Source organism: Diabrotica undecimpunctata, chromosome 1 (genome assembly GCF_040954645.1).
Source record: "Diabrotica undecimpunctata isolate CICGRU chromosome 1, icDiaUnde3, whole genome shotgun sequence".
Classification (NCBI taxonomy): domain Eukaryota; kingdom Metazoa; phylum Arthropoda; class Insecta; order Coleoptera; family Chrysomelidae; genus Diabrotica; species Diabrotica undecimpunctata.
The window spans coordinates 126,272,977-126,300,674 of NC_092803.1; the positions used below are offsets into that span (position 1 = coordinate 126,272,977).

At 35.6% G+C, this 27,698-nt stretch overlaps 1 protein-coding gene across 8 annotated transcripts in view; it reads left to right on the forward strand.

Moving 5' to 3' along the window:
* The window catches only part of RhoGEF2 (Rho guanine nucleotide exchange factor 2), a 498,291-nt gene that overhangs the window by 31,217 nt on the left and 439,376 nt on the right, over nt 1–27,698 (forward strand). For 7 of the 8 annotated variants that reach the window (XM_072519486.1, XM_072519503.1, XM_072519501.1 and 4 more), the window contains exon 4: nt 22,452–22,579. In XM_072519486.1, coding sequence (XP_072375587.1) covers nt 22,452–22,579 — 128 coding nt within the window. Of the gene's footprint in view, nt 1–22,451; nt 22,580–26,501; nt 26,651–27,698 lie in introns of those variants that run through there. The other variant, XM_072519511.1, reaches the window with a different exon arrangement.

The window sequence follows — 27,698 nt, forward strand, 5'->3', positions numbered from 1 at the left end:
TATCGCGATGTCCAAACAAAGTGCTGGGATTTAGCCATATCCTAAATTAATGCTGGATGGAAGAAAAGTATGTTGTCACGCTTGCTCTAATATTGGAAGTAACATTTTCATTTTAAGACAAGTGCAAGCCACTGTCAACGCAGGTTGTCAACGCATAATAAATAAAAACGTGTCAATAAGCTTTAGCTTTTTGTCTCAGATTTCTTCTGATAGAAAATTTTTAATCGATCAGCATGTAAAAACATCTTTTCACTTTAAAAAGTCTGAAAAAACTCTTAAAGGGCCCAATCCCAAAGGGCATTTTTACAATAGCGAAGTGCTTAGTAATCAAAAAATCAAGCAGCAAGTTTTTAACTGGGACCTTTACGGTTCCTTGTTATCTTCGGTAATTCTAATTTCAAAAGTGTACAATGTCACTTTTACCTTATGCATAAATATTGTAAATGTAATTATCCCGATAAAAGTACCTTAAGAAAAAAATATATCAAGATAAGACCATACGAAAAATTCGAAAAATTGTTTCCTATAACTCAATTAATTTTACAGTTGACGAAAGAACTGATTGGCATGAGGGTCTATCTGTCGCATTTAATGATGCGGGTTTCAAACGAAGATGTAAAAAAAATGTTACCTTATTGCGCCCAAGAAATAGGAGAAAACCAACAATTTGACCATATCACGTTTTTTTTTTTCAAGATGAGTTTGTTTTTTTTTTCAAGATGAGTTTGTTATTTTTTTTCAAGAAGATTTTTTTTTTTTTTACCGGAAATTATACCACGCGATAAAGTTTTATTAATGATAAGCGACACAAGCTACACTAGTGGCCAAAATTCTGGAAACTTTACAAAAATTATCGTTTTTTTAGCAAGAATCGTCTCATGATCATGATTTATATAGTTTACCATTACAATTACATTTTTATTTTATTGTTTTATATTCCTGCATAATATTTTATGTATTTCTCACTCTTTTTTTATTAACATCATTATTGATTAAAATATGGAACCAGAACTAAGCGAAACGCCGAAAATCCGAGATTTGTGAATGGCAACATTGGCAATACTGTATTGCGTCAGGGTTTTGCTAGTCAGTCAACAACCCAACTGGAAGCGGTTATGTGGCCTTTAGTACAGTTTCGTGCGGCTTCGAGTGTTTATGAGTGACATCAGGTAGTTGTTACTAAGCTGATATCGTTTAATTGTCGGAGAGAAATTCAGCACCGTCGATTCAACGAAAATGGCAACCAGAAATTCAAAACGTGTTGACTGGTCGCCAGGAAAGAGAGCCAAAGCAATTATCCTTCGAGAAGGTTACACTTATCAAGAAATAGCAAACAAATTGGGTGGTGGCGCCACAAAATCAGGTGTAATGAAAGTTTGCAAACGTGGAACGACAAAATCAGCAAAAAGATCTGGCAGAAAACCCAAAGTTAGTCACTACGATGTGCGTAGAATATGCCGACTTTCTTTAGAAGATCGTCGCAGATCCGCAAAAGATATTAACGGTATTGTCAAATCAACTGGATTACAAATATCGGACCGCTCTATCAGAAGAAAGTTGTGTGAAAATGGATTGCGAGCACGAATTCCTAGAAAGAAGCCGTTCCTGAACAAAAAACAGGCAAAAACGCATTGATTGGGCTTTGGCACACAGAGGGTGGACAGAAGAACAATGGAGTAAAGTAATTTGGAGTGATGAAACCAAAATCTCGATCTTTGGGAGTGACGGAGTGAAGTTTGTTCGCCGCCGACCGGGAAAAGACCTTTTGCCCCAGTGTACTACGGTCACTATGAAGCATTCTGTGAGTGTCGTGGTATGGGCTTGCATGACCACTAATGGAGTTGGACGTTTAGCAGTAATAGAGGACAATATTAATGCAAAAAAATATCAGGAAGAGATACTGCAAGCCAAACTGCTGCCGACTATCAGAGATTTGTTCGAAGGGGATGCCCAACAATGCATCTTCCAGCAGGATGGAGCGCCTTGTCATACAGCTAAGACTTCTACGGAATGGTTGAGAAACCATGATGTTACTGTTCTGCCTTGGCCTGGAAATAGTACCGATCTAAATCCAATAGAAAATTTATGGTCAAGGCTGAAAGTCTTAGTATCGCTCCGAAACCCAAGCAACAAGAGAGAACTGAGGGAAGCCATTATTCAAAACTGGTTTAGAGTTATTACACCAGAAGATTTGGCTCGTCTCGTCAACGCCATGCCTCGCAGAATTGAGTCTGTCCTAAAAAACAAAGGTTATCCTACCAAATACTAATTTTGTTGATAATAATTATTGTACCATTTTTTTTTAAATATATCTACTAATAGCTAACGGCTGTTGTTTTATTTATTTTTAAATTTTTTAGAGGATTTTCTCCCTTAAAATAGATGTTAAATATTAAGTAGAAGCATAAAACGATGTAATAAAATTATAGATAAACTTATAAACAACATAAGTCTTGTGAAAAAGAGAAATGCTGATAACAAAACTAAAACTTTTGAAAAGTTTCCAGAATTTTGGCCACTAGTGTATATAGCAATTTAATGCTAAGCTCATTCGCTTAACATTGTCGCGGGAGAAATCAGACAAAATTTTCCACATTTAATGATTGGATAAATAATGTCAATAAAGTTTTTATAAAATCGCTATTACGAGTTCAATTTTAAAAAGCACGTCTAGGTAATATTCCATTACTCCCTTTACCTGTTATCATGAGATGGAGCACTTGGTTACAAGCAGCATTTTTTTATGTGGAATATTTTCAAGGAATAAAAAGTTTTATTACAGAACTAACAGATTTCAGCAGCTCTGGAGGAATGTAAATGACTTGTTCAATTACCTAATTTACCTCAGAATCTAGCACATATAAGCTAATATTTTAAATTTGTTCTTGAGGACATAAACAGGTTGGCTCTTTTTGAACCATTCGAGGAAACGTTGGCATATATGTAGGAAATAAATTGCAATATGTTTCAAACAAAAACTCAGGATTTTCTATTTTGGAAAAAGTTGCGAAAGTTCATCAAAGTGATCCTGTAATCCTTTAAATACTAGCAGGATGGTATTCTAGATTATTATTATTATTATATATTATTATACCATTTGGTTTTTAAATGCAAAATTTATGAACAAGACGTTAATTAACGTCTGTATATGTGCGTGTATTACGCATATCCTTTAAACAAATTTGCATATTTGCTCCAATTTGCTGTTTTCGTTTGCATATATTCCGGTCTCTACTTATCAGTTCTAAGTATATGCTGGTACACAACCAACAGGACCATATACAAACAGTTCGGCAGCCTATGTAGTTGAGCGGCTTGGCAAACCAATATACAAAATCCAACAGGAACGTCACAATGGACAATTAGTTCACTGATCATCAGATCAATTCAACAGTCACAATTCGACATCAAGTCGCAAAAAACTTATCAACAAGTCATAATAACTGTTGCAAGAAATACATAACGTTGGTTTATGGTCACATTTTATTAATTACTTGACATTAATGCAATGAATGTATTTGTAATAAAGAGGACTAAACTCACTAGATGGATATAAAAATGAACACAAGGGGATTTTTTCTAAAAGAATTAAGTAGGTCTTCACTTTTTTTAATGGCATAGACATTAGTCATTCAGCCAGTTGCAGTAGATTCTCTAATCAGACAAATACACAGTACTACACCTAATACAAAATTAACGGATAATTAAAATAAAAGATACGATGAGGAAACATACCGGGTCAGTTGCTTCTCGTCTAGGGGCCCATCAAGACATTTTTGGTAGACAAACAAAACTGGAGAGACTAAATTACAACTATCATAAATTCTAATTACATCAATAATTATCGGATCAATTTACAAAACACACTGCGCTAATCTCATAAAACTGACTTTAAAAGCCATCTCAGTGCTTTAAATAACAAAACATCTGTTCTACAAATAGCTGGTAGGAAACGATCTGCGATAACGCCAAATTCCATAAAAAAGTTATCTAACGTTGCTGACAAAGTGGTTACTTCGGCTTCTAGAATTACTCTTACGCGAGAGCCGCAATTAGGGCGTTGTGACTCATAACAATATCAAAGAGCTCGATCTTCTCATTTGCCACGAGACATAAAAGAGCTACTACTACTACTATCGGTTTACAGCGTTCTCCGACGCCTTCCGACTCCTAACCGCCATTCTTCTCTATTCAGCCATAGGCCTGGAGGGATTTCTCTTTCCTCTAGTTCTTTTTCAATTCCCTCTCTCCAGCTTTTTCTCGGCCTTCCTCTTTTCCTTCTCCCTTGTGGTGTCCACGTCAAAATCTGTTTTGGTATCCTGTCATCTGGCATTCTCTGTACATGGCCGTACCATATTAACTGTTTTGTTTTTATGTCATCAACTATTGTATGCTTGACTCCCATCATTTCACGTATTCTCTCATTTGGTATCCGATCTCTTCTTGATTTTCCTGCTGCTCTTCTCCAGAAGTCCATTTCTGTTGCTAGTAACAGTTTCTCTGTTCTTTGTTTCATTTGCCAAACTTCGCTGCCATATGTGATTACACTTTTAAGTATGGTGTTGTATATGAGTTGTTTGTTTGCTTTAGATATTGTTTGGTCCCACAGAATTCCGTTAAAATTTCGGAATTCCGGTCCCCATAAAAGAGCTTGATGCTAAAATAAGTGTCGTTGTGCTAATATAAGTATGTACACGTGGAATCTCAAAATAAAAGAAAACGTGTTTTTGTAGAGATCGCCAAACTTGATGTATGTGTGACTACTGCAAAAAATGTATTTGTTAAGAACACACTACCTGTTTTTCGTATATCTCTCTCATAAATGGAGCTACAGTCCAAATCGAGCCTTGGTGTCCTCCAAACTTTGCGCGTCCGCTGCCACTTCATCCTCCCACCTTTTCCGTACCCTCCTTTTGGTCTTGCTGTTGGTATTTTAATATCTAGGGCTCTTTTTGGCAATCTTTCGGTCTCCATTCTCACTACAGGACCAGCCTATGGAAGTCTTTGAAGTTTAACGAATTTTGAGATCGGTGCTCCTTGAATAGTTGGTAGAGTTTATGGTTGTATTTTCTCCATTTTTCGTTAATAGGTCCAAATATCTTTCTTAGGACTTTTCTTTCGAAAACTTCCAGCTTTCGTTTTGTGTCGTCTGTCATCACCCATGTATCGCATCCATAACATACTATTGGTCTGATAATAGTTTTGTAGACCCTGATTTTCGATCTCCAGTGTGTGAATGTGTGTTTTAATGGGCAAGTGAACTTTGTTTCCCTTTACTACTCTTCTTTGAATTTCTGGTTCTTCTGTTCCCTCCGTGTTTAATGCAAGTCCCAGATATTTGAAACTTTCTACAGTTTCAATATCGTCTTCTAATTCAACTGTGCATCTGTTTCCCCTAGTTCTTTCTTGTGTTTGTCGTATGGGTTAAATAATAAACAAGGTATTTTAATTATTTTTCAGGTAGTAGTATTATAATCTGTAATGCAATCTTGTTATTATACAATCAAGTATAAAAATTTAAAGTTTAATTTTGGGCTTCTCAGACCCAGCCCGTTCTTTTATCATCATCAAGACCTTTCAGACCTGATGAAATGTTTGCCGTTCTTACTACTAACTCTATGATTCGTTTATTGCGGTGAATCACTCCGCATTCTTCTTGTGCATCGTCAAAGTTTGTTGTATGACTTACTTGGCTTTAGTTACATTTCTTCCACTTATTTCGATCTATGCATAGTTCCCTCCAGTTTCTCACTTTCAGGATTTTGATATCTCTCATGACCTGGTCCTCCTATCTCTCCCCGGGTCTTTCCCTTGGTCTTTCAGTTTCTGGATTTCATCTGGTGACCTTAATCAGTAGATCGTTTTTCCTTCTCTCTATGTGTCTCAGTCATCTCAGTGTCTGCTGTAGAGCAGAGTAGATATTTTGTTTTTCCTTCATAAATTTCTAGACCACTTTTCCGTGCTTTATTTGCGAGGATTGTTACTGCTTTTTTTAATCTTTTCTTGTCTCTTTCCATAAGAACTATGTCATCTGCATATGCTACTATTTGTGATGAGGAGTGGGCTATGGTTCATTTAATTCCGCTGACCTTGACTGTTCCTTCTACTGCTATGTTGAATTGTGTGGTTGACAGGGAATCGCCCGTTACCCGTTTGAGGTACCTTCTTTTGCTATTATTTTAGCTCGAATGTAATAATTTATTTCTTCCAATACAGTCAAAGGCTTGTCTAAAGTCTACGAAGAAGGTGTGGAGTTCTATGTTGTGTTCATGACATTTCTCTTGTAGTTCTCCTTTCTTAAATATTGGTATAATTCTGCCTTCTTTCCAATCCTGGGACAGTTCTTCAGCTTCCCATATTCTAATTAAGCCCGTTCTTTAGTTTTTCAAAATATCACCCGGAGAGATTTTACAGGAAGTTTAAAGATCAGTTAAAGCAAGGATATTTTGGACTTTCTAAATAACATGAAAATTTACTCACATTTTTTCTAATTCATGAATGAAAATAATGAAGTTTTATCTAGCTTAAACATCCTGATAAGTAAACAAACACTTCAGATCCATACCCGCCCACCATACCTAAATATTATTGTTTAAATAAGATAAAATTAGTCAAAGCATTCAATTAATTCAGAACGCCTGGTTGAACATTCAAGAGACTTTGATTAGATATTGCTGATATCTACATGGGTTTGCATTTCTACGAATACCAAGCTATACTAACAAACCCTAGGTGTTATCGTTTTTATGGCTTCACAATAATTATATCACAGACTTGAGCTTTATATAACTCTGTCAATTGAAGATTTGATTGAAAAAATATGGGCTTGTAAATGAAGAAAAAACGAAAGTGATGGTAGCAACACCCAAACGGAGCCAGAAATATTATTTACTGTCAATAATAATTCTAGTTTCGATTTTGTAGACAAATACACGGTTTTGATTGCCTTGTGAGGGAATGTTGTAGTTATAGGTCAAATACATTGCTAAATATATATACTTAGTATACAAAATTCTTTCTGATATTATCTATAATAGATTGTTAGACTACTCCGAGAATATAATCGGTGGTTATCAAAATGGATCCAGACCAAATAGAGCCAATATAGACAATATATTCATACTAAGAACGATTCAAGAAAAAGCTTATGAATACGATATAGAACTATATAATATGTGTATAAACTTTAAACAAGATTTTGATAGTGTGGTCATAAACAAAATGCTGGAAGATATTCGTAATCTAGGTATACCTAACAAATACTATCAGCCTTATAAAAATGACGTTGCAGAGTTCAAAAGTCGCAGTTACAGTAAATGGTGGATTATCTCCCCTATTTAACAGCAATGTGGGAGTGAAACAGGGAGACGCACTACCAACCATGCCCTTTAACCTAGTTCTTGAGGCAGTCATCAGAAAAACCAATTTAATCGGCCATATAAATACCAAATCAATACAAATTACTGTATATGCAGTTATCCTTAGTAGAAGCAAGCGACGACTAATGAAAGTGTTCAAGGAAATCGATCCGGCAGGAAAAAGAGGGCTTAAAGTAAGCAAAACAAAATCCAAGTACATTACCGTCAAAAGAACACAGGACAATGAAAATAATATTGCAATAGACAACTGTACCATCGAACGTGTGGATGCCTTCACATATCTCGTCACAGAAATCAATCAAAAGAATTCCGTGGGTAGTGAAATTAATGCACGTTTTCCAGTGGAAATAGTACATACTGTGCTAGACCAAGACCGATGACAAATTTATTAGAGAAAAGAACAAAAATGACTATCTACAGAACATTAACTATACCGTTAGTAGTAGCCTTATGGTTGTGAGACTTGGGTAATGTCCAAAAAAGATGAAGCGCAACTTACGACAATCGAGAGAAAGATACTGAGAAAAATTTACGGCTCGGTGCTATACAAAGACGGCACATGAAGAACTAGAAGAATCGACGAGATTAATGAATTTAATGAAGGGCAAGATATTGTAAGATTTTATAAATTCTGGTACAAAAGTAATACAACATGGTAGTGATATTTATTGTATAATGTTTCTGACGTGAACAGTTTTTTATCCGTTCTAATTTTCTGTTAGAAAAACTGTGCGATATGCATTCCCAAATCGAGTACAATCAAATAAACGTACATAAGATTAAGATTATAGTATATTACTTTATGAGGCGGAGAAGCATGACTTTTCTTGACGCGCCCGATATATAGAATAGAAATAATTATAGAAATATAAATAGATATAGAAAAAATTATTTTTCTTTAAACGTCAAATAATGATGACATTACTTATCTAACTTGATCCTGTCAAAGTTTGACGTCTCCGCCGGCAGCAGTTTTTTTTCCCATTTCTTTACGGCGGAGAGAAAAATGTTGTCATGGCAACAATATGAAACATGTCACAAAGCAACAATACAAATGTCATTAACAACAATTAAACATCATTTTTATTTATAGTAATGTTAAAAGTACAATTAGTTAATGAGGCATTTTCAAAATTGAAACCGTGCAAAAATGTTCCCGACTCTTGATACGCATTGGTAATTGTTGATGATACTGATGGTCGAGAACAACTTTCAGCAATCATTTCCGATGTTGGCGAATCATGAAGGTTTAAAATTTTTTGAGCATTATCGTTCTTATTTCTTATTTAATCCTCTATATATCCTTCGGCAACCATGCTTGATTTCCAGCCCTAGATTTCCGCCTCCATCAATTAAAAGTGTTGCTGAAGTTCGTCGTAAAGAGTGACCCGTGTATGCGATTGCATCGTTTAAATTTAAATAACTAGCTACTTTTTGGGTTACTGCGCTGATCGAATGTATTCCCATGACGCTTCGGTAACACTTTCCATTTTGGTACTTGATAAAAAATCGGTTTTCTGTGAAATTTTCAGGCCTCAGTGATGCATACTTTTTATACAGTTTAATGTAGTTTTGACCAATTATCGTAAAAGATCTAATTTGTCGTGTTTTACTGTCTGGGATTTTGATAATTATTACATTTTCTTTATCCTCAAAGTCCACAGTCTTCATTTTTACCATTTCGTCGCATCGACAGGCGCCGGTAACCCAATTAACAAAACAATCTGAAATATTTTTATAATTTAGTAGAGTATACTACATGCTTTGCAATATAATTTTTTTTACCTTTAATCCTAAATACAACTTATCTGGCGCTTCAAACAAAAATTTGTCAAACTCGTCTTTAGTGAAAACTTTAGACTTCATCTAGAGAATGCTAGAATTATTTTTTCTATAATTGCCAGAGTAGTCAGTGCGTTTTGGTTTGGTTTGAGTTTTCTTACAAACTCTCTCTGATGACGGGTAGACCCAGAAACACGTGTTAGGGAGTGGTAAGAAACTCAAATTAAATCGAAACGCAACCATTTTCGTATACTTTAGACTTCTTTGCAGTATATCCTTCGCTTGTTTTTTTCAGAAATGCACGTAACTTTAAAAATTTGCTTATATCCACATTTTTTCTAATAACTAACTCGGATTTTATCATAGAGTATCGTGACCACATTGTAGAAGATTTCCATTTATTTTCATTTTCCATTATATTAAAATATGCCAGTAAAACGTCTTCGGTAACTTGCCGTACTCCTATTGTATCGCACTACTCTTGGAAGTGTCATTGGCCGCGGACTCAATTTCGTTTAGGTTTTCCATTTTTGCACTAAATTTGCGCTTGCGGTTGCAACAACAATAAGCTGTCTTTAATAATTGCAAACAACTGTAACCAGGGAGACGCAAATCCCACCGACGACTTAATTATTTTAATTTCTAACATCTAGACGACTTTGATAGTTGTCACAGTTAATTTCGAGTAAAAATAGCGTATGAATTGTACTATTTATGGTTGAAAATTGCTACATTTGAAGAAAAAATAGTATACTTTATTCGGCAAAGAAGCGACTTTTCTTGACTTGACGCGCGTCAAGAAAAGTCATGCTTCTCCGCCTCAAAGTAATATACTATTATTTATTATAAATACATTTTTTTGTACTAAAGTTCTGTTTCAATTTTTTTTTCTTTAGTAACATTATTTTCTCACAAGCACAATGTACTCGCTCATACTAATTCAAGTAATTTCTACTTTCTTTTTTGCACATGATTCACGTTTCTATTATATTTGGACTTTTACGGGAGTACATTTACGGGCCCTTTTAATGCGGTTGTATGTGGTGATGGTAAAGTGAGACAAGTATTCAACTTTAAGTTGTTAGGATTTATTTTTCTTTTCTTGCGTTGTTATATTTTGTATAAACGTCTCACGTGAATTCCCATATGTTTGGCAAAAATAACAATTTTTTTTAACGAACACAACTCAAATACGCATTTCGGTATAGACATTTGTTAGTTATTTTTAACTTCACCCACTTTTTAACCGCATTCGATTATAATTAACAGTACCTGGGTGTCGTTTATATTCTTGTTGATATTTCATTACGTTAGATCTGACCTAAAGTGACAACATTGTGTGGTTGGATCAGACTTATTTATAAACGGATTTGTAACTACTGAAAATATGAATTATTCAAATGTTGCGATTGGAGATGGCGATCGGCGAAGTTAAAAGTACAGTTGGAATTTCTATAACCTGTTTACTACCGTCTAATTGTACAATTGTACATATTGTTATAAACTTTTATGGTTAATTATTGAATAAACTACAAATAAGTACTAATAGCTGGTTATTAAATACAGAGTGCACAGAAATTGGAAGGACGTAATCACGATCATTATAAGATTGTATTATAGACATTTTTTTGTATCTATAGTTAAGGCTATAGCATATGCTGACGACATGGACATAACCACAGAGATCCTAACAAATTGCTCATGAAGAGCAGCATAAAGAATGGAATTACATTACTATACCCACAGGAACGAACAATTTTGATGCAAATCTCATCATTACTTTCTCTCATTCTTCAATTTTTTGCTATATTCATTCACTTGCGGTCTGCAAATTTTTTGAAGTTGTCTGCCATCATGGTTGCGTTCTTTTTTGTCCATTGTTTTCCAAGCTCTCCATTGTATGATTAAATTGTTCGATCTTTGATCTCGATATCCGATGTTATGTTCTGCAGATTATCGTTTTAGTTTCGTTATTTCTCTTCTGGCATCTTTTACTTTACCTTTATCTCCGATCTACTTATTGGTTTTATCTTTTCGCATTATATTGAGCCAGGTGTGGAAGGGAATGAATGGGCTGGCGCCCTGGTAAGACAGAACTCATCCAATCTGCCTGTGGGACCGGAACTTGTGATTGGATTGCCCTTCAGTACTCATCGGGATAGTTTCAAGGAGCTTCTTTTGTGCCATCCAAAAGTCTTATAGTCCAACTTCTCCTTCTAGACCGTAGAAGATGCTCTCTGATAGTCAGTATGCTTAGGCCACTGTAGACTCGGGCGGCACCTACATCTGCTTGGATTGACGGATGGCCCACGGTGCCGTCTATATGATGAGGAGGAGGAAACCTCCTTACATGTCCTCTGAAAATGCCCGCACTGGTCTATCAGAGGTGGCACATCCTGTTTTCGGCCTTTATGCAACTGAGCCAAATGAGGGATTTACCCCTAAAGAGACTACTTGTGGATTTCTGTGAGGTCATAAGGTTACTAAAGGATTAGATGCCCGAAATAGCAGGAAAAGCTCAGATTTGAAGTCCCCGCTGATTCTAGCAAATATCTGAGTCCGGAGCAGCTTGGGCCCCAGAAAGGCCGACAACCTGGTCGTTATGGGCCTAGTCCGTATGATAGGGGTGATACAATGGACTCGCCTTAGGTTTAAGTGTCTGGAAAATGCTCATAAATGGTCCTGAATCCGATCTACGATGATTAATAATTATATTGAGTGATAAAAATAACATGACATTTTGTGTCCCTTTTTCTTTGAAGGTACTAGAACATATTTTTTTAATAAAAGTATAAATTAATGTGCAAAGGATATGCGAACGAAAATATTTGCCGCGTCTATTTGTAACAGTATTATAACTGTATTTCAATTTATGCTTTTGCTATTATAAAGTACACTTTGCAAAAGTTGCATAATATTCTTAGGTTCATCATGACTCATATCCGCATAACTCCATTTTATTAGACTGTAATATCTTAGCAAAGATTATTTTTATTTTGAAAATGAGACTTATTGCGCTCTAAAAATTACAATGTCCTCTTTTTAACAACACCAACTCTTCTCCCTGTACACTCTTAACGAAAACAATTCAGTTAACTTCATTTCTTTTTAAAGGACTTTCCCTAGATGTCAATATATTTGCTCTGTGTTTGAAATCTTTTTTTATCACTTGTCTAAAAGCTGAACCTTTACCATTCTGTATAATTATAAGTCTGTAGAATCTTAGTATAATGGCTACCAACAAAGCAACCGAATTTGTTATTCACACAAAAACAAAAACTGAATCGTTTTCCAGTCTGAAAACTCAAACTGAAAAAATCCCATTCTCTTTGATTATCACGTTATTGAAGAAATTTTTAAATCTAAAAATATAGTATATATTTGGGAGCCACATTTGGGATTTGTTAAGAGGATCACAAATGATTTCCAAAATGTCCATTCTATTACATTACTGTATTGTGCGTTGTTGGGCAGACCCATTCTGAAATACTGTTCATGTATGTGATCATCTTATTGTGCTACCCAAATAAAAAATATTGAAACGGTACAGCATAATTTTTTTTATTATATTTCGTTTAAGGTCAATCAGCCTTTTGAATATCCTACCAACAAATATAGACGCGTATAGAAGCACATTTCAACGAAATTGTTTGGTATATGCTGTGAGGGAACATTTTACTTTTTTATATCTCTTCCCTCAATACTAGGGAGCACTCATGTGATCCTCCTACACCACCGAACCGTCCGTCCCTCGTCTTCAAACTACTACTGCTTGAAATATGAAAGAGTGCGGATGGGAAACAAAAATTTTGCATTTTATAAAATTAGAGATCAAATCGTACTCATGCACCAATTTTTAGTGGGCACCGTTTTTGAAGGAATACTTACTGCAATACAGTATCGAAGTGATATGCTTAGTTCATTCATAAATCAACTTTATGATGAATTACAAAGTGAGTATTACTATTGATGGGCAACAGCATAAAACCAGACAATCGATTCAATATCTTAGTTTTTTTTATGTAAGAATAGTAATAAAGAATATCGAAATTCGATCTCCAACTAGACATTAAGATATAAACAAACGCGATATGTTTGAATGGCCCTTTATTCTCACCACCAATTCTCAAGCTGGAAGACTCGGAAAAACTCTCTAGAAATGTTATACTAAGTTTGGTTTTGTTGGCTGCAGAGAAGAGTAAAGCGGGCATTCACGTTCCGATTTGAAGTCCCACTTAGTAGGATTACTAGTTTGATAGTCGGCTCCACTCACGCTCCGACTGACTATCAAACTAGCGCTCTAACTTCAGTCCTAGTCTGTTTTCAGGGTGGTGTACATTGCTCAGCCAAAAAATTTATCGAGTAAAGTTCACGCAAAATATAATTAGAAGTATGAAAGTGGTAGCAGCATTGTGCTTGTTAGCCTTACCATTAGAAAAGAAGGAGAAAAATGTTGGATGAAGAAATTATTCGTTGTTCGTGTTAACTATTGTAGCACGAAGTTGCTCAATGTCATTACTGAGGATGATTACAGAAACTTCCGCAGAACGCTATGCTGGCAGTATTTTCGTACTTTAACATCACATTCACCAGATGTTGTTGGGCTATTGTCCGCGCATTTTGGTTCGCGTATAGAGCGCTAATAGTATCCCACAAACAGAGATTCTTTCTTTTTCTTCTGTTCATTACGGAAGGCGTGCAGTAGCTTTCTAAGGTCAAGCGCTAACTGAGGAAAGTTGTGATCCGACTTCTGACTCCTCCATTCACGGTCCCACTGCGTCGGCAGTCGGAAGTTGGACCTTCGAATCGTCTCTAAATGTAGTACTGCAGAATTCATCTTTCAGATGAAGAGATGGATTCCTCAAGTATAGTCCCAGTGGTATAAGTCTTACAGCCTAGCCTTGTCAATATACAACTGTGTTTCAAGCTGAAGTTTTTAATTTGGTGCCCTGCATTGATGAAATCCTGAATGGAGACCGCAAAGCAAAGATAACCAACATTAAGAGATAGCCAAGCGTCTATTCTGGCCGTAAAGACCCCAAGAAATCACCAAATTAAAAGTGGTGAGGAACTGAAAGGATCTCCTCAACAACCTGGCTAAATACAATAAATTATATTTAATATACCGGGTCATATTGGGGTGCATGAAAATGAACTAGCAGATTTGTTGGCAAAACAAGGCGCGAGAGAAACTTTTATAGGTTCAGAACCATTGTGTGGTATCACCAAAGAGGCCGCAAGAAACGAGGTTCAGAAGTGGTTGATAAGAAATCGTCAAAAAAAATGGGGAGTAACTCAAGGGCAAATTAAGACTAAGCAAATAGTCAAGAGTATTGATAAAAAACTCTCGGACAATTTGATGAGCCTAATAAACGAGATATTAAAACGATCGCCGAAATGGTGACTGGACATTGTCGTTTAACATATAAAAAATAAGACATGGAAGAAGAGACTGCCATACACATCATAAAATATGCCATTGCAATGTGCTAAGTGATATGAGACAGGAATTTACTGGTCAACTCAGGATTGAACCAGAAGAGATAATAAAACTACTAATGAGAAATCTGTTGGTCTTCGTTGAGGCCACAGGGCTTATTGGAGTTAAATGAAAAAAAAAAAACATGGTTTGTTGCAAAGGTCTTATGACCAAGTGCCAGAGATTATGTGTCTCGCCTGAACTAAGAAGAAGAAGAAGACGGATGTGCTCATACACCATCAGATATTGCTGTCTTAATTATTAGGGTACCTAAACCTCTAAAGTTTTCTACCTTAATATTATGTCACTTTACAATTGAATCTAACACTGCAGTTATTTTTCACACTTTGTATCCATATCCAAATTTTAATTCAGCAGCTATTAATTCTCCACAGTTCAGTGACTGTGTGTTTATTCTATTTCTGACAAATTACTCTCAAGTATGTTACAAAAGTAAGTAAAATGGCATAAACGTGTTATCTTATTCTCTTCAACTGTTTGTCCTTAAGAAAACAGAGAATTGCAAACAAGTTAGTTTATGTTATGTTTTATTGTGTGGAAGGAACTTCCAACTCAAGAAAGGCTGCTCTGATTATGATTTTTCGATGCCTCCATACTTTCGATATTTAAAAAAAATTCTTCAATTTTCTATCTTTAATTTCAGTATAATTTTTAATTACCTTATTTAATGTTTTGTTAAATCATAATTCAACCAATAATATAATTAAAACGTGCGATCCCAGTTCAGGTGTGATCTCACGTTTTAATTATTTGTTTACATTAACATGTTTTTATGAAAATTTAAGTGTTACACAATTCGTTTATTTGCCAAATTTATCTCGTAATAAAATTAATAGCCAAACAAATAGAGGTATAATATGGAGGTATTTTCTGCAGTTTAAACAAGCTAGAAACAAACAGTACGTTATACCGGATATGAACTAAATATATGAAAATATAAATAAACCGTAACTTGCATAATACTTGAAAGTGATCAGATTTCTAATACGGCACATTTTAAAAAATCATTCCAATAATAAAAAAATTATAAAACAATATTAAGAAAAAACAATAATCGAAGAGAAAAATATAGAAAAAACTATAATAATTGGAAATGATGCTGCATGATATTGGAAAACTCTTTAGGAAATAATAATATGTGATTTGTACGTTTCTTCTTCTTCTTAGCCTTCTGTCGTCCATGTTTGGACATAGGCCTCTCCTAACTCCTTCCATCGGTCTTTATCCTGATCAACATATTTCCAATTTGTTCCGGCTATTCTTTTAATGTCATTAACCCATCTCATCTGTGGTCTTCCTCTTGATCGTTTACTTTCGTAAGGTCACCAATGTTGTATTGTAGTATTCCAACGTTGGGCTTTTTGTCTAGCAGTGTGGCCCGCGAAGCTCCATTTAAGTTTGGCAATTTTTGTTGCTATGTCCTCGACTTTTGTTTTGGATCGTACCCAGTCGTTCCTCTTTTTATCTGACAGTCGTATACCTAACATTGCTCCTTCAATTGTTCTTTCTGTTGTGGCTAGTTTAATCATGTATGCCTTGGTTAGGATCCAGGTTTGACATCCATATGTCATTATAGGAAGGATGCATTGGTTGAACACTGTGCTCCTCAAGTATTGGGGTATTTTGCGGTTTTTAAGTATCCAACTAAGTTTTCCAAATCCTACCCATGCTAGTCTTGCTCTTCTAGTAATTTCCGCACTTTGGTTCTCTTTGTCAAGTCTCAGGATTTGGCCTAGGTAGATATATTCCTGGATTTGTTCTATCTGACTGCCATTTATAGTTATACGTCTGGGGTCATCTGTGTTTGTCATTATTTTTGTTTTTTTTTCATATTCATTTTTAGGCCGACGTATTGGGAGCTGGCTGCTAGTTCCCCCATCATAATTTGCAGTTCCTCGAATGTGCTCGCTATAATCACTATGTCGTCAGCGAATCTGAGGTGGTTTAACTTGTTGCCATTAACGTTAATGCCATAGGTTGACCAATTTGTAGTTTTGAAGACGTCTTCTAGGGCTAGGTTGAAAAGCTTTGGCGATCTTACGTCTCCTTGTCTCACTCCTCTCTTAATGAGGATGGGATTTGTATTTTGGTCTAGTTGTACTATCATAGTTGCATTTTCATATATATTATGGATTAGTTGCCTATATCTCGAATCTATTCTACAATTATTAATAGCTTGTTCTATGGCCCACATCTCGATACTATCAAACGCCTTTTCATAGTCGATGAAGGCAAGAAATACGGGTAGCTGGTATTCACTTGCCTTCTCTATCAATGTTCTCATTGTCAGCAGATGGTCTGATGTACTATATCCTTTGCGGAAGCCAGCCTGTTCAACCTGTTGGTAATTGTCCATTTTGTAGGTTAACCGGTTGTTAATAATTCTCATAAATAATTTGTATACTTGACTGAGCAACGATATAGGTCTATAATTCTGTAGATCACATTGGTCCCATTTTTTGTGTAAGAGTATTACTAGACTCTCGTTCCAGTCTTTAGGGATCTTGCTATTATGGAGACATCTATTAAATAGCTCTGTTAGTACAGAGATTGTTAATGTCTTGCTTGTTTTCAAGAACTCGGCAATTATACCGTCGTGTCCTGGAGCTTTATTATTTTTTAGCTTTTTTAAAGCTCTTTCTATTTCGAATCCCTTTATATTTGGTAGTACTTCTGATCCCACGTTTTTTATTTTTCTTTTGACGTCCTCCTTTGTTGTTTCATTAGGCTTGCCTTGCGAGCTGTACAAGGATGTGTAACGAAGGTAAAGAACATATGGCTAAAAACAAATGGTAAAAAGAATTAGGCGCATAAACGAGGTCTGTATTTTTTGGGTACTGTAAAAACAGGTACCAAGCAATTTCCGTTATAGACTTTGAAGGAACAATGCCCTGAAAATGTCGGGATCACTGTTTATACCACCGTAACGGTTTATAATGAGAACTTAGTGTACGATGGAGAGTTAAAAAATGCATACTTTTATTGGGAGCTGTAGTACCATAATTGAAGGCGGACCTGCCAAGAAAAAACGCATTAATAATGAAAATGGAATTCCTTATGTAAAAGAAGTACCCAGAGTATTTTGATGGCGCTCCAACTATTGATATCCACAACCATATAAGACAGATTTAGGATCGGGAACACCGAATGTACGCCTCATTGCTTGGTATTATGGAAACTAATTCTTTCTTAGTCCATAAATACTTTAGTAAAAAAGGCATGGTCTCGCATGAGTCTTTTACAAAGAAATTAGGATTAAATCTAATAAAAAATGCAGACGACCAAGAAACGCAAATGGTTTTATACGAAAGACGTACACCAATACTTAATGACAATGAAAATCGCCTCAACCATGCATTAAAAGCATTGAGCAGCGAAAGTGATAAACAAAGAGTACAAAGAAATTCCTTAACTGAAACATTTTGTCGGACGTCAGGTGTATCTTTTATTTTTTAAATGTTCTTAAAAAACCTTAAAGATTAACTTAAAACTGATATGCGCGCAACTGATAAATAAATGTCTTTGTACTGCCGGAATCTTTTAAGTCCTGCTGGAAGAACAGATCATTAAAAATCGTTGAGTTCTTCTGGCAGGACATAACCTCTGTCCAACTATCCTGTCGGAAGAGGCTTCTGGTAGGACAAACCACTGGACGTTCTATTATTAAGTTTATTTTCAAGTTAACGAAAAAATAAAAAGATGTAAAACCATTGTTTACCTGTTAGTAATGATAATTCGTAAAGTTTGTTATCGCTTATTTTTCGCCTACAAGTAAGCGATATTATCTTTCTCGTATCACAGTAGTGATTCAAATGCGTGTGTTTTTATCGTCGTATATATCATGAGAGAAAATTTTGCCGGCAATATTTTCTACGGGTTTGCAATTTTCGCGAATTAAATTTTGACAGTCAAATCACGAGACGTCAGTCGAGTGATTTTGTCACAATTTCATAAGCGAAAATTGCCAAAAGGCAACAAAGTTGAATAAAACCAGAAGAAAATTTTGCCAGTAAATAATTTTCTCTCGAATTATATTCGACAAGAATTTCACGAGACAATTAATGCACCACATCAACGAAACATAATCTTTATCAATATTAAATGTACAATAATTATTATAAGCTATAGTAGATTGCCTAGATAATGGCATCAACACCCAACAATAGAGCCAAAAACATCGGCCACCAATTCACGGTTGATAACTCTACCTTTGAAGTGGTGGATAAATTCACATACTTAGGCTCCCTGATCACGAAGGAGAACGTCATGACGGAAGAAATCAAGCGAAGAATAATCCTAGCAAATAAATGCTATTTTGGACTGAGTAGACATATGAGAAGCAGAAACTTAAGCCAAAAAACCAAAACAAAACCAAACCCTTGTACAACCAGTGTTGACATATGGGTCGGGGACATGGACCATTTCCAAGGCAGATAAAAATCTCCTGCTTATATTTGAACGAAGGATCCTGGGAAGAACATTCGGTGGCATCTGTGAAAATGGTGTTTGGAGAAGGAGGTACAACTACGAGATATATCACAGATATAAACATATATTTGGTGGTAAAGACGTCGTATCCTTTATAAAAATAGCAGAACAATCACAGCAGAACAACTCTCCTAGAAGAATTCTTATGTCACAACCTGTGGGAAGTAGAAGTAGGGGTGGGCCAAAACTCAGATGGAGGAATGGTGTAGATGAGGATGGTAGACAAATAGGCGCAGCAAACTGGCAACAGTTGGCAATGGATAGAACTGACTGGCGTAATACTTGGGAAGGTCGGGGCTCTTTTATAGGGCTGTAGTACCAATGATGATGATAATAGTAGATTGCCTATTTTTTCTATCAAAGCATGATTTTGTGTATTATTGACCTGTAGCATTTGGGAACTTGAAGGTCCAGCTTCATTTGTTGTTCTGAGATTTTCGATCAACTGGCGGTGACTGGAATACAGCTGCACATATGGTTTTACAGAGCTGGCCTCCAAGTGACCCGTTAATTTAATAATTAACTCCTGTTCAGAAACACCTTGCTTGAACAAGGTTGACACAGCTGAAGATCGATGAGAATGATTTGTTATTTTATGTTTTTTTGTGTCTATTCCAATTTTTTCAGGTGACATTTTTGTCCACTTAGATACGGTGTTGATTCCAAGTGGACAGTTTTTGAACCAAGATCCATCCTTCCAGTTGGGGTGAACGGTAAGAAAGAGTCTGTATGATAAAATCTTTGGTCCCCTTTTCCCATTAATTTCAAAAATAAGCTGACTGGGCATAAATTTTCGTTTGATGAATTTCTCACCAGCCATTTGCTGCTTGCCAAACTTTTCGAACCGCCTTGATTTGTTTTGGAAAAAATGTGTTTGTATTAAATTCGGCTCGTAAATTCTCCCATAACATCAAATTACTTCTGGAAAAAGTGAATCTTGCAGTTTACGACCTCATTGCCTCTCCAAGCAAAATGAGCAATGTTGAAATAACTTTTTTTGTGCTCCATCGGGGGATTCCTAGTCGTAGCTTTGGATGATTTTTAATAGTTCTTCGGTGGATAATGCTTTTGAACTGAGTTTTCTTTTTTCTTGAACACTTTGAAGCTGCCTCCGCTTGGTATCCCGAAATGATCGATTTTTATGCCGTAATCCGTAAAATATTTTTCTTTTACCATTTTCGCTGTAGTATTCCACATTGACTTAACAGACGACTCTTTATAGTCTTCGCCTTTTTTCATGTTAAAGGCATAATCCTCGAGAATTATTGCTATTAGTTCCGTTATGGTAGTACATCTTTCAAGCGTAAAATTTCTCACCCGTAGGAATTCCGAAAATTGTCTTCCAAATCTGGTCCAAATAGAGCTTCTGGACCTCTGCGTGTTCAATGGGACATTATCCGAAACCATTTTTTTTTATTTCTTCGTCTGACGACTGGCATCTAAATCTTAATTTTTCGTCTGGATTCATTATATCTAAAATTGATTACGCCTCAATGGCGTTTGTCAAACTGAAACAATAGAATTACCAGACACATAATTTTGTCGCTGAGAAATCACGGACAGGAAGGAGTTTTGTCAGTAGGAAACGTGACGTTGCTATGACGGTTTATCAGTCAAAAATAATATAGTGAAATAGTTGTAAAAATATGTTGATCACTGTCTTGTACACGGATATACATTATTAAGCCATACGTAAGCCTTCTTCTTCTTCATGTGCCTTGTCCGTTCCGAACGTTGGCAATCAACATGGCTATTCTGACTTTGTTTACGGCAGATCTGAATAGTTCAGCAGATGATAATCCGAACCATTGCCGCAAGTTTTGGAGCCACGAGTGTCTTCTCCTCTCTGGACCCCTTCTGCTGTCTATTTTCCCTTGAACGATCAGTTGTAGTACTCTATATTTATTATGTCTCATAACGTGACCCAAGTATTCCAACTTTCTTTTCTTTATACTTATTCCTACCTCTCTCTCTTTACCTATCCGGCGTAGTACCTCTTCGTTGGTCACGTGCTCAGTCCAGGATATACGTAATATACGTCGGTAAGCCCACATTTCGAAGGCCTCTACTTTTTTCATCAATGTTGCGGTCATTGTCCACGCCTCCATTCCATATAACAAAACCGGGAATACATAACATTTCAGAAGTCGAATTTTGAGAGGTAGGGTGAGGCTTTTAGAGGTGAAAATTTGCTTCATGCTAGTGAACGATGCTCTTGCCTTTTCTACTCTTATACGTATTTCCTTCGCTTGATCCCAATTTGAGTTAACTGTTGTTCCCAAGTAGATGTACGAATCCACGTGTTCAATTCTTTCATTGTCTAATGTCAGTTGCTGTGGTGGTTGTTGGGTTTTGCTTACTAACATCCATTTGGTTTTTGTGATATTTAGTCTGTTCGTATTGTACACTTGTTTTTTGTATCTTACTCATTAGGCAACTCAGTTCCTCCATGCTACTTGCTAGAATCACAGTGTCATCAGCATACCTTATGTTATTAATTATTTCTCCATTTATCTTTATGCCTTCTGTGCTTTCCTCCAGCGCTGTCTTAAATACTTCTTCTGAGTATATATTAAAGACAAGATACAGCCCTGTCGTACCCCTTTCTTGATCTCAATTTTATTGGTCAATGTAGATGCTACTTTCACTTTAGCTGTTTGGCCCCAATAGAGACTCGCTATTGTTCGAATGTCTCTGTAGTCGACTCCGATCTTATGGAGAACTTCAATTATCTTTTCGTGCTTTACGTTATCGAATGCTTTTGCGTAGTCTATAAAGCATATGTACACGTCTTTGTTCATATCTCTGCAGCGCTGGATGAGTACCTGTAGACTAAAAAGTCTACGCCAGTGTAGGCAATTCATAGAGTATGTTTGTATTTTGTATATTTATGTTCTGAAGAAAGAATTAGTCTCAGTAAAACCTTCGCTGTGACTGGTATTATCACAGGCGTAGACAAAGTAATATGTGATAAGTCATAACTACATAATAAGCTTTTTATTTGTTCTATTAGACTAAAGTAAGCTTAAAGTTCTGCTGGAAATGTTCGTACCTGTCCATAGTCATCTATTAAAAATCCGTTTATTGTACGATGAATTACACATTGTACACACCAGAAAATGCCGCATACTTATGGCATGATTTTTTCGCAATATTATAACAAAAATTTTCAGCTACGTAATATATACAGTGTTATCTTATCGGGAAAATAAAGATGCAGTTTTAGTTAAGTGCCAGCAGTTGCTTTATTTATACTTATTTTGGATTAAAAGAGTTTTTAATATACTTCTTATTTTTTCCAGCTTCCTCCCAAGTGGTATTAACTGTGCAGCAAAGATCCAATATTCAAAGGAATATGGGATCTCCAGGTCATGTTCGACCGGTTACTACTCCTACGTCTTCGCGAATAACAGGACCACAACCTGTTGATGTAAGTATTGAAAACACTGAACCTACACTGGGTTTTGATAAATTGTGTGCAGCTTTTCAGCGCCGCGTCGGTCGAAACACTGAAAGTGGGCGGTCGTCTAAACGTACATTTTCAATAAATTCTGTGATTTTGGGTAATTTCTGTCTTCACTGTTAACTTTGTTAACAATTAAAATATTAAATGATAAATGTCATTCTACATAAAAAATAAATTAAACATTGTTTTCAGATAAAACAAGTGGAAAGTGTAGCTCAAAATAAAATAAAAAGACTTGAAACCTACTTTAAAATATTGTTATATTATTATAAGTCTAATTTATTGTTTTTATTTATTATTCAAGATTCTACACTTATAACACTTAAGAGTTTATTTAAAGTCTTTATTTGTACTAATTTATTTTACACTTAATAATTATATAATTTATCTACATTTATTATAATACGTGCGTTACATTTTAAAACGCGACGCGATCTTCAAAAACTAACTGTCTTGTTTACAACAAAATTCCTCTTTAAATATAAAACTCCGTTAGTTTCGGAATCCCCTAGAAGCAGACATGAATTGGCTCGAACATTGGGGAAGACCGGTCGTGGCGGTGTTGACAAGAATTGCCTCGAATGAACGGGAACTCAGGCTGGTTTTTTATCGGAGGGGGACCCATCGGTTATTACCTGCGCTCCGCCGGCCGGTGTGTGATCTAGAAAATACTTGAGTAGAAAAGATATTAGTAATAAATATGTTTACAGTTCTGAGCCATACGATGCGTCATCATCTATTGTAACAATATATAAAAATAACTACAGAAGAAAACATGTATTATTTTGGATGACCATTTTTTCCCCAGCCCCACCCCCCGAACTACTTACAATAAGAAATTGGCAAATGTATTGACTTTTATGTTGTTTTTATAATATCACGTAGTCTCTATTAAGAGTTGGTCGCCTATGTTCTAGCATTTCTAATGCGTCTCGAAAGAAAAGCTGTTCTTCTTCATGTACCATGTCCTTTAAGAACGTTGGTTACCCTCATAGCTATCTTAATTTGATTCACTGTCACCCTAAATAGCATGTTTGTATCAATGCCACGCCAATCTTGCAAGTTCTTCAACCATGAAGTCTTTCTTCGTCCTGGACTGCGTTTGCCTGCTATTTTCTCTTGCACAATATTTTGTAGCAATCTATATTTGGGACCTCTCATTACATGTCCGAAGTACTCTAGCTTTCTCTTCTTGATGCTTTTTATAATTTCAGTAGATTTGCTGAGACGTTCTAATCTTGTGGAGTTTCGAATCTTCTGTGCCCAAGAAACTTTTTAAAATTCTTCTATAGCACCACATTTCGAAAGCCTCAAGGCGATTTGGATCACTTTGTGATCCATTTTTTATTTGATTTGTGATTTTCAGATGCGACTCTTAAATTCGAACATCTACAGTATGTACGCTTCAATGTTTTCAGAACTTTTCAGCGTGAATCTTCTAAAGTGAGCCTATATTATGTACATAATAGGTTACGTTAGCACGTGCATCATTCATTAAACTTAAAAAGTTTCTTTGTTGTCGGGATATAAGGTTAGAACTACGCCTGAGAATGCTTCAATGTTACGTGTTCTCTACTCTTCTTTATGGCTTGGAAGCGTGGACACTAAAACAAGTCCATCTGAATAAGTTGGCCGCCTTTGAATTTTGGTGTTACAGAAGAATCCTACGAATATCATAGATTCAAAGAATGTCAAACGTGGAAGTAAAGAAGAATAGGAAATGAGGCGGAAATAATAGTAACTATCAAAAGACGAAAACTTGAGTACTTAGGACGTGATGAGAGGGCAAAAATACGCATTACTACAACTTATTATGCAAGGCAAAATCCGAGGAAAGCGAAATGTGGGGAGACGAAGAATATCCTGGCTTAATAACTTAAGGGAATGGTTTGAATGCAGTAGTGCAGAACTTTTTAGAGCGCCAATCAACAGAGTCCGCATAGCCATGATGATTTCCAACCTTCGATATAAGATAAAGAAGAAGAATAGGTTACAGTACAATTTGAAGATAAATATTTTTTTTAATTTATAGATGGTCAGTGGCGGCTCAGACGGATCAGCCCTGGTATTAAACTCGATCATTTATAATAAATACCCCACTGAAAGGCGTTATGACGTTAAAAAACCGTTACATACATATTGCACAATTTTGTGACAACCAAATGTTCAGATAATTTTTTTTTGGCACTGGGAGTGGATCCGTACTGCGAAGAACACTGTTAAAGGACAGTAAGAAAACTGAAATAGTATGTTTTAAATTTTATATCAAATTAAAGGGCCTATTATGAATTATTTAAGTTGATTATTTTATCAGGTATTCGACAATTTCAAATTGGAGCTGAAATAGCTGCTGTATGAACTTTACAGTATCAATGAATAAAAAACTTATCACAAAAATTGCTTCCGACCAGCTTGGAGAGAAAAATTTTGGAAATATTGTTGTTAGCGTCTTCACTATACATTTTCGGACACTTGAAAACTATTTTATTTTTACTGAAGAAACTCTTTAAATTCAGAGTCGAATCATATAAAGTGCTTTTCAAACATCTCCCTCAGTTATTACAAATGAGAATTTCATAATGCTAATCTTGGACCTTTTTCAAATAGAACGGGAGATCATATGATACTCCATTTTTAGAGCTCTATATAATAACTTAAAACACATATCTCTTAAATTTCAGCGTTTTTATACATTACTTATGCCGTTTTTCTAACTCAACAGCCAATCATCAAAACACTATAGCATTTATTGTTTACTTTCTGATCTAATGAATATTATGATCAAATGGCATTTTGAAATTCAAAGAGAAAAATCAGGCTCTGTATGCTATACAAAAAGGTGTGGATTCGAGTCCCATTGTGGGGCGGATTTTTCTTCCCTAATTTCCTAATATGCTTGATGTTTATTTATTATTTAAATTTAAAGCTAATTTTCTTTGTCCAATTTTAACAATACAATAGCAATCGTATATTGGGGTTTTTAATAGTTTTATAAGTGAAGCATCTATAGATCTTGAAAATTTGTGGTCACCTCGCTTGTTATGATGATAGGGTTCATTTTGAACTATTTTGTTCAAATACCTACAGTTTTGTTTACAGTTGAAAGAGGAATTTTTGTTAAATCAGTTGCTTGTACCAACAGTTTTTCATCGAAGCCGAATTTCTTAGATTTTTGTACACATTGAAACATACTTGCTGCGTTTCAGCATTTCAATACACTCGAATCTTCTTTACGGGTACTTTTTTTAGTAATTACATTCACACCGGCACTGCACTAGCACTTTCTACAAAATCAGTGTTATTATCGTATACAATATTTTCAACCACATTGTCCCACGGACGCCAGATCACTATTCAAAATAATTAAATTACACCAAACAACACTCTATCAACGAACTGCTCCCAATGAAAACACTTCGCACAGGTATCCGGTCGGTTGTAAAAGAGAGGGGATCAAACGTCGCCTCATTTAAAGCATGCTACAAAATATGTTACCGCGACTATACCAAAACATCTTCGCCTTTGCCCAATTCAGAATTAAACCGATTTATTTTTTACTCTGTTAGATTTTCTTTTACCAAAAAAATTGCAGGTAAATTTCCGTTTACCTATTTCATCGAAACAAATTATCTACTTTCAAAATCCCCGTGTATACAAAATCAACTACCTACAATAATAAATATTTACTCATAATTTTACTTTCTTCATTGTTAAAGTATAATAATATTTATTATCTAATCTGCTTTATTGTTATCAGACAAACTGTCCGGTTCTTATATTTCATTGATAAGTTACTACAGAAATGTCTTGGTCATCATTAGCCACAATATGTTTTGCATCATTTGTTTAATATTGTCCGTGACTAAACAGTTTTCAAAAAGTTAGTGGCTTCGTTCGGATTTAGTGTTAAAAACTTTATATTGTGAGTGTAATACAGCCATTTTATATAGGTATGTTTTCAAAAAGATAGTGGCTCCGTTCGGATTTAGTGTTAAAAACTTTATATTGTGAGTGAAATACAGCCATTTTATACAGGTACGTTTGGTATAGTATTCTTAACGTCATAATCATTATAGTCGTAACTCGTATTATCATTAGCGTATTCTTAGCATATTATTATTATCGTTAGTTAAAAGTTTAATTTTAATTTAAATCCATAAACTTTAATATCATCCAAAGCGAGAAGTTTCTCTCTGTCCCTTATGTTATGCTCATTTGTACTCTACGAATACTCCAATATTTTTTATCTATATATTTTTATTTATATACTCCAATATTTAATTACTCAGACTCCAAAAGTCTGAGTAATTTTTCAACTGCGTCTACAGAAGAATATACTCGTAAAAGTCATGGTGATTGGTGTTCAATAGAACTTCCTTTCTGAATCTTTTTAGATTTTTTAGTGGGCTCCAAGGCTTCGTGCATGCTTAGTTTTAAAAAACTGTCATCAGTAGTTTTATACAATATATCGAGTAAATTTATACACATTTCCGTCAACTGAGCGAGTATGATAATTGGTCTAAGAGAAGTCGGACTTTTCGAGAAAAATCTGCGAATAGGTTCACAGAAGTTAGATACTGTGTTCAGATATTATCGGACAGGGCGTCCAGAACACCGAACACGACGATTGAGGAGAACAGGGCGGTGTCAAAGGACAGCAGATTGTCAAGATGGTCGTCTAAGGTTGGTGGCTCTAAGAGACCGATTCTCTACTATCACGTCTATCGCAAATCAATGATTTGCAGAACGTGGAAGACAAATTTTGATGCAAAAAATTTATCGTCGATGATTGGTGCAGAGAACGATTGGCTTAGGACCAGGAATGGCATGGGGTCGTCTTTATTGATGGATCCCGATTCTGTTTAGGGATGCATAATGGCAGGGCCCGGATCAAAAGACGACTTGGTGAAAGATGAAGCCACAGTTTTTTGTCGAACTGCACCGCACCACACTATTTGGTTATGGAGTGTATCACTTCTCATCTTCATCTTTGGCCTCCGAGATCCCCAGATTTGTCCTCAATTGAACACGTGTGGGACATGATGGGTCCGACACTTCTTAATTTAGAGCATCCTCCTAAAAC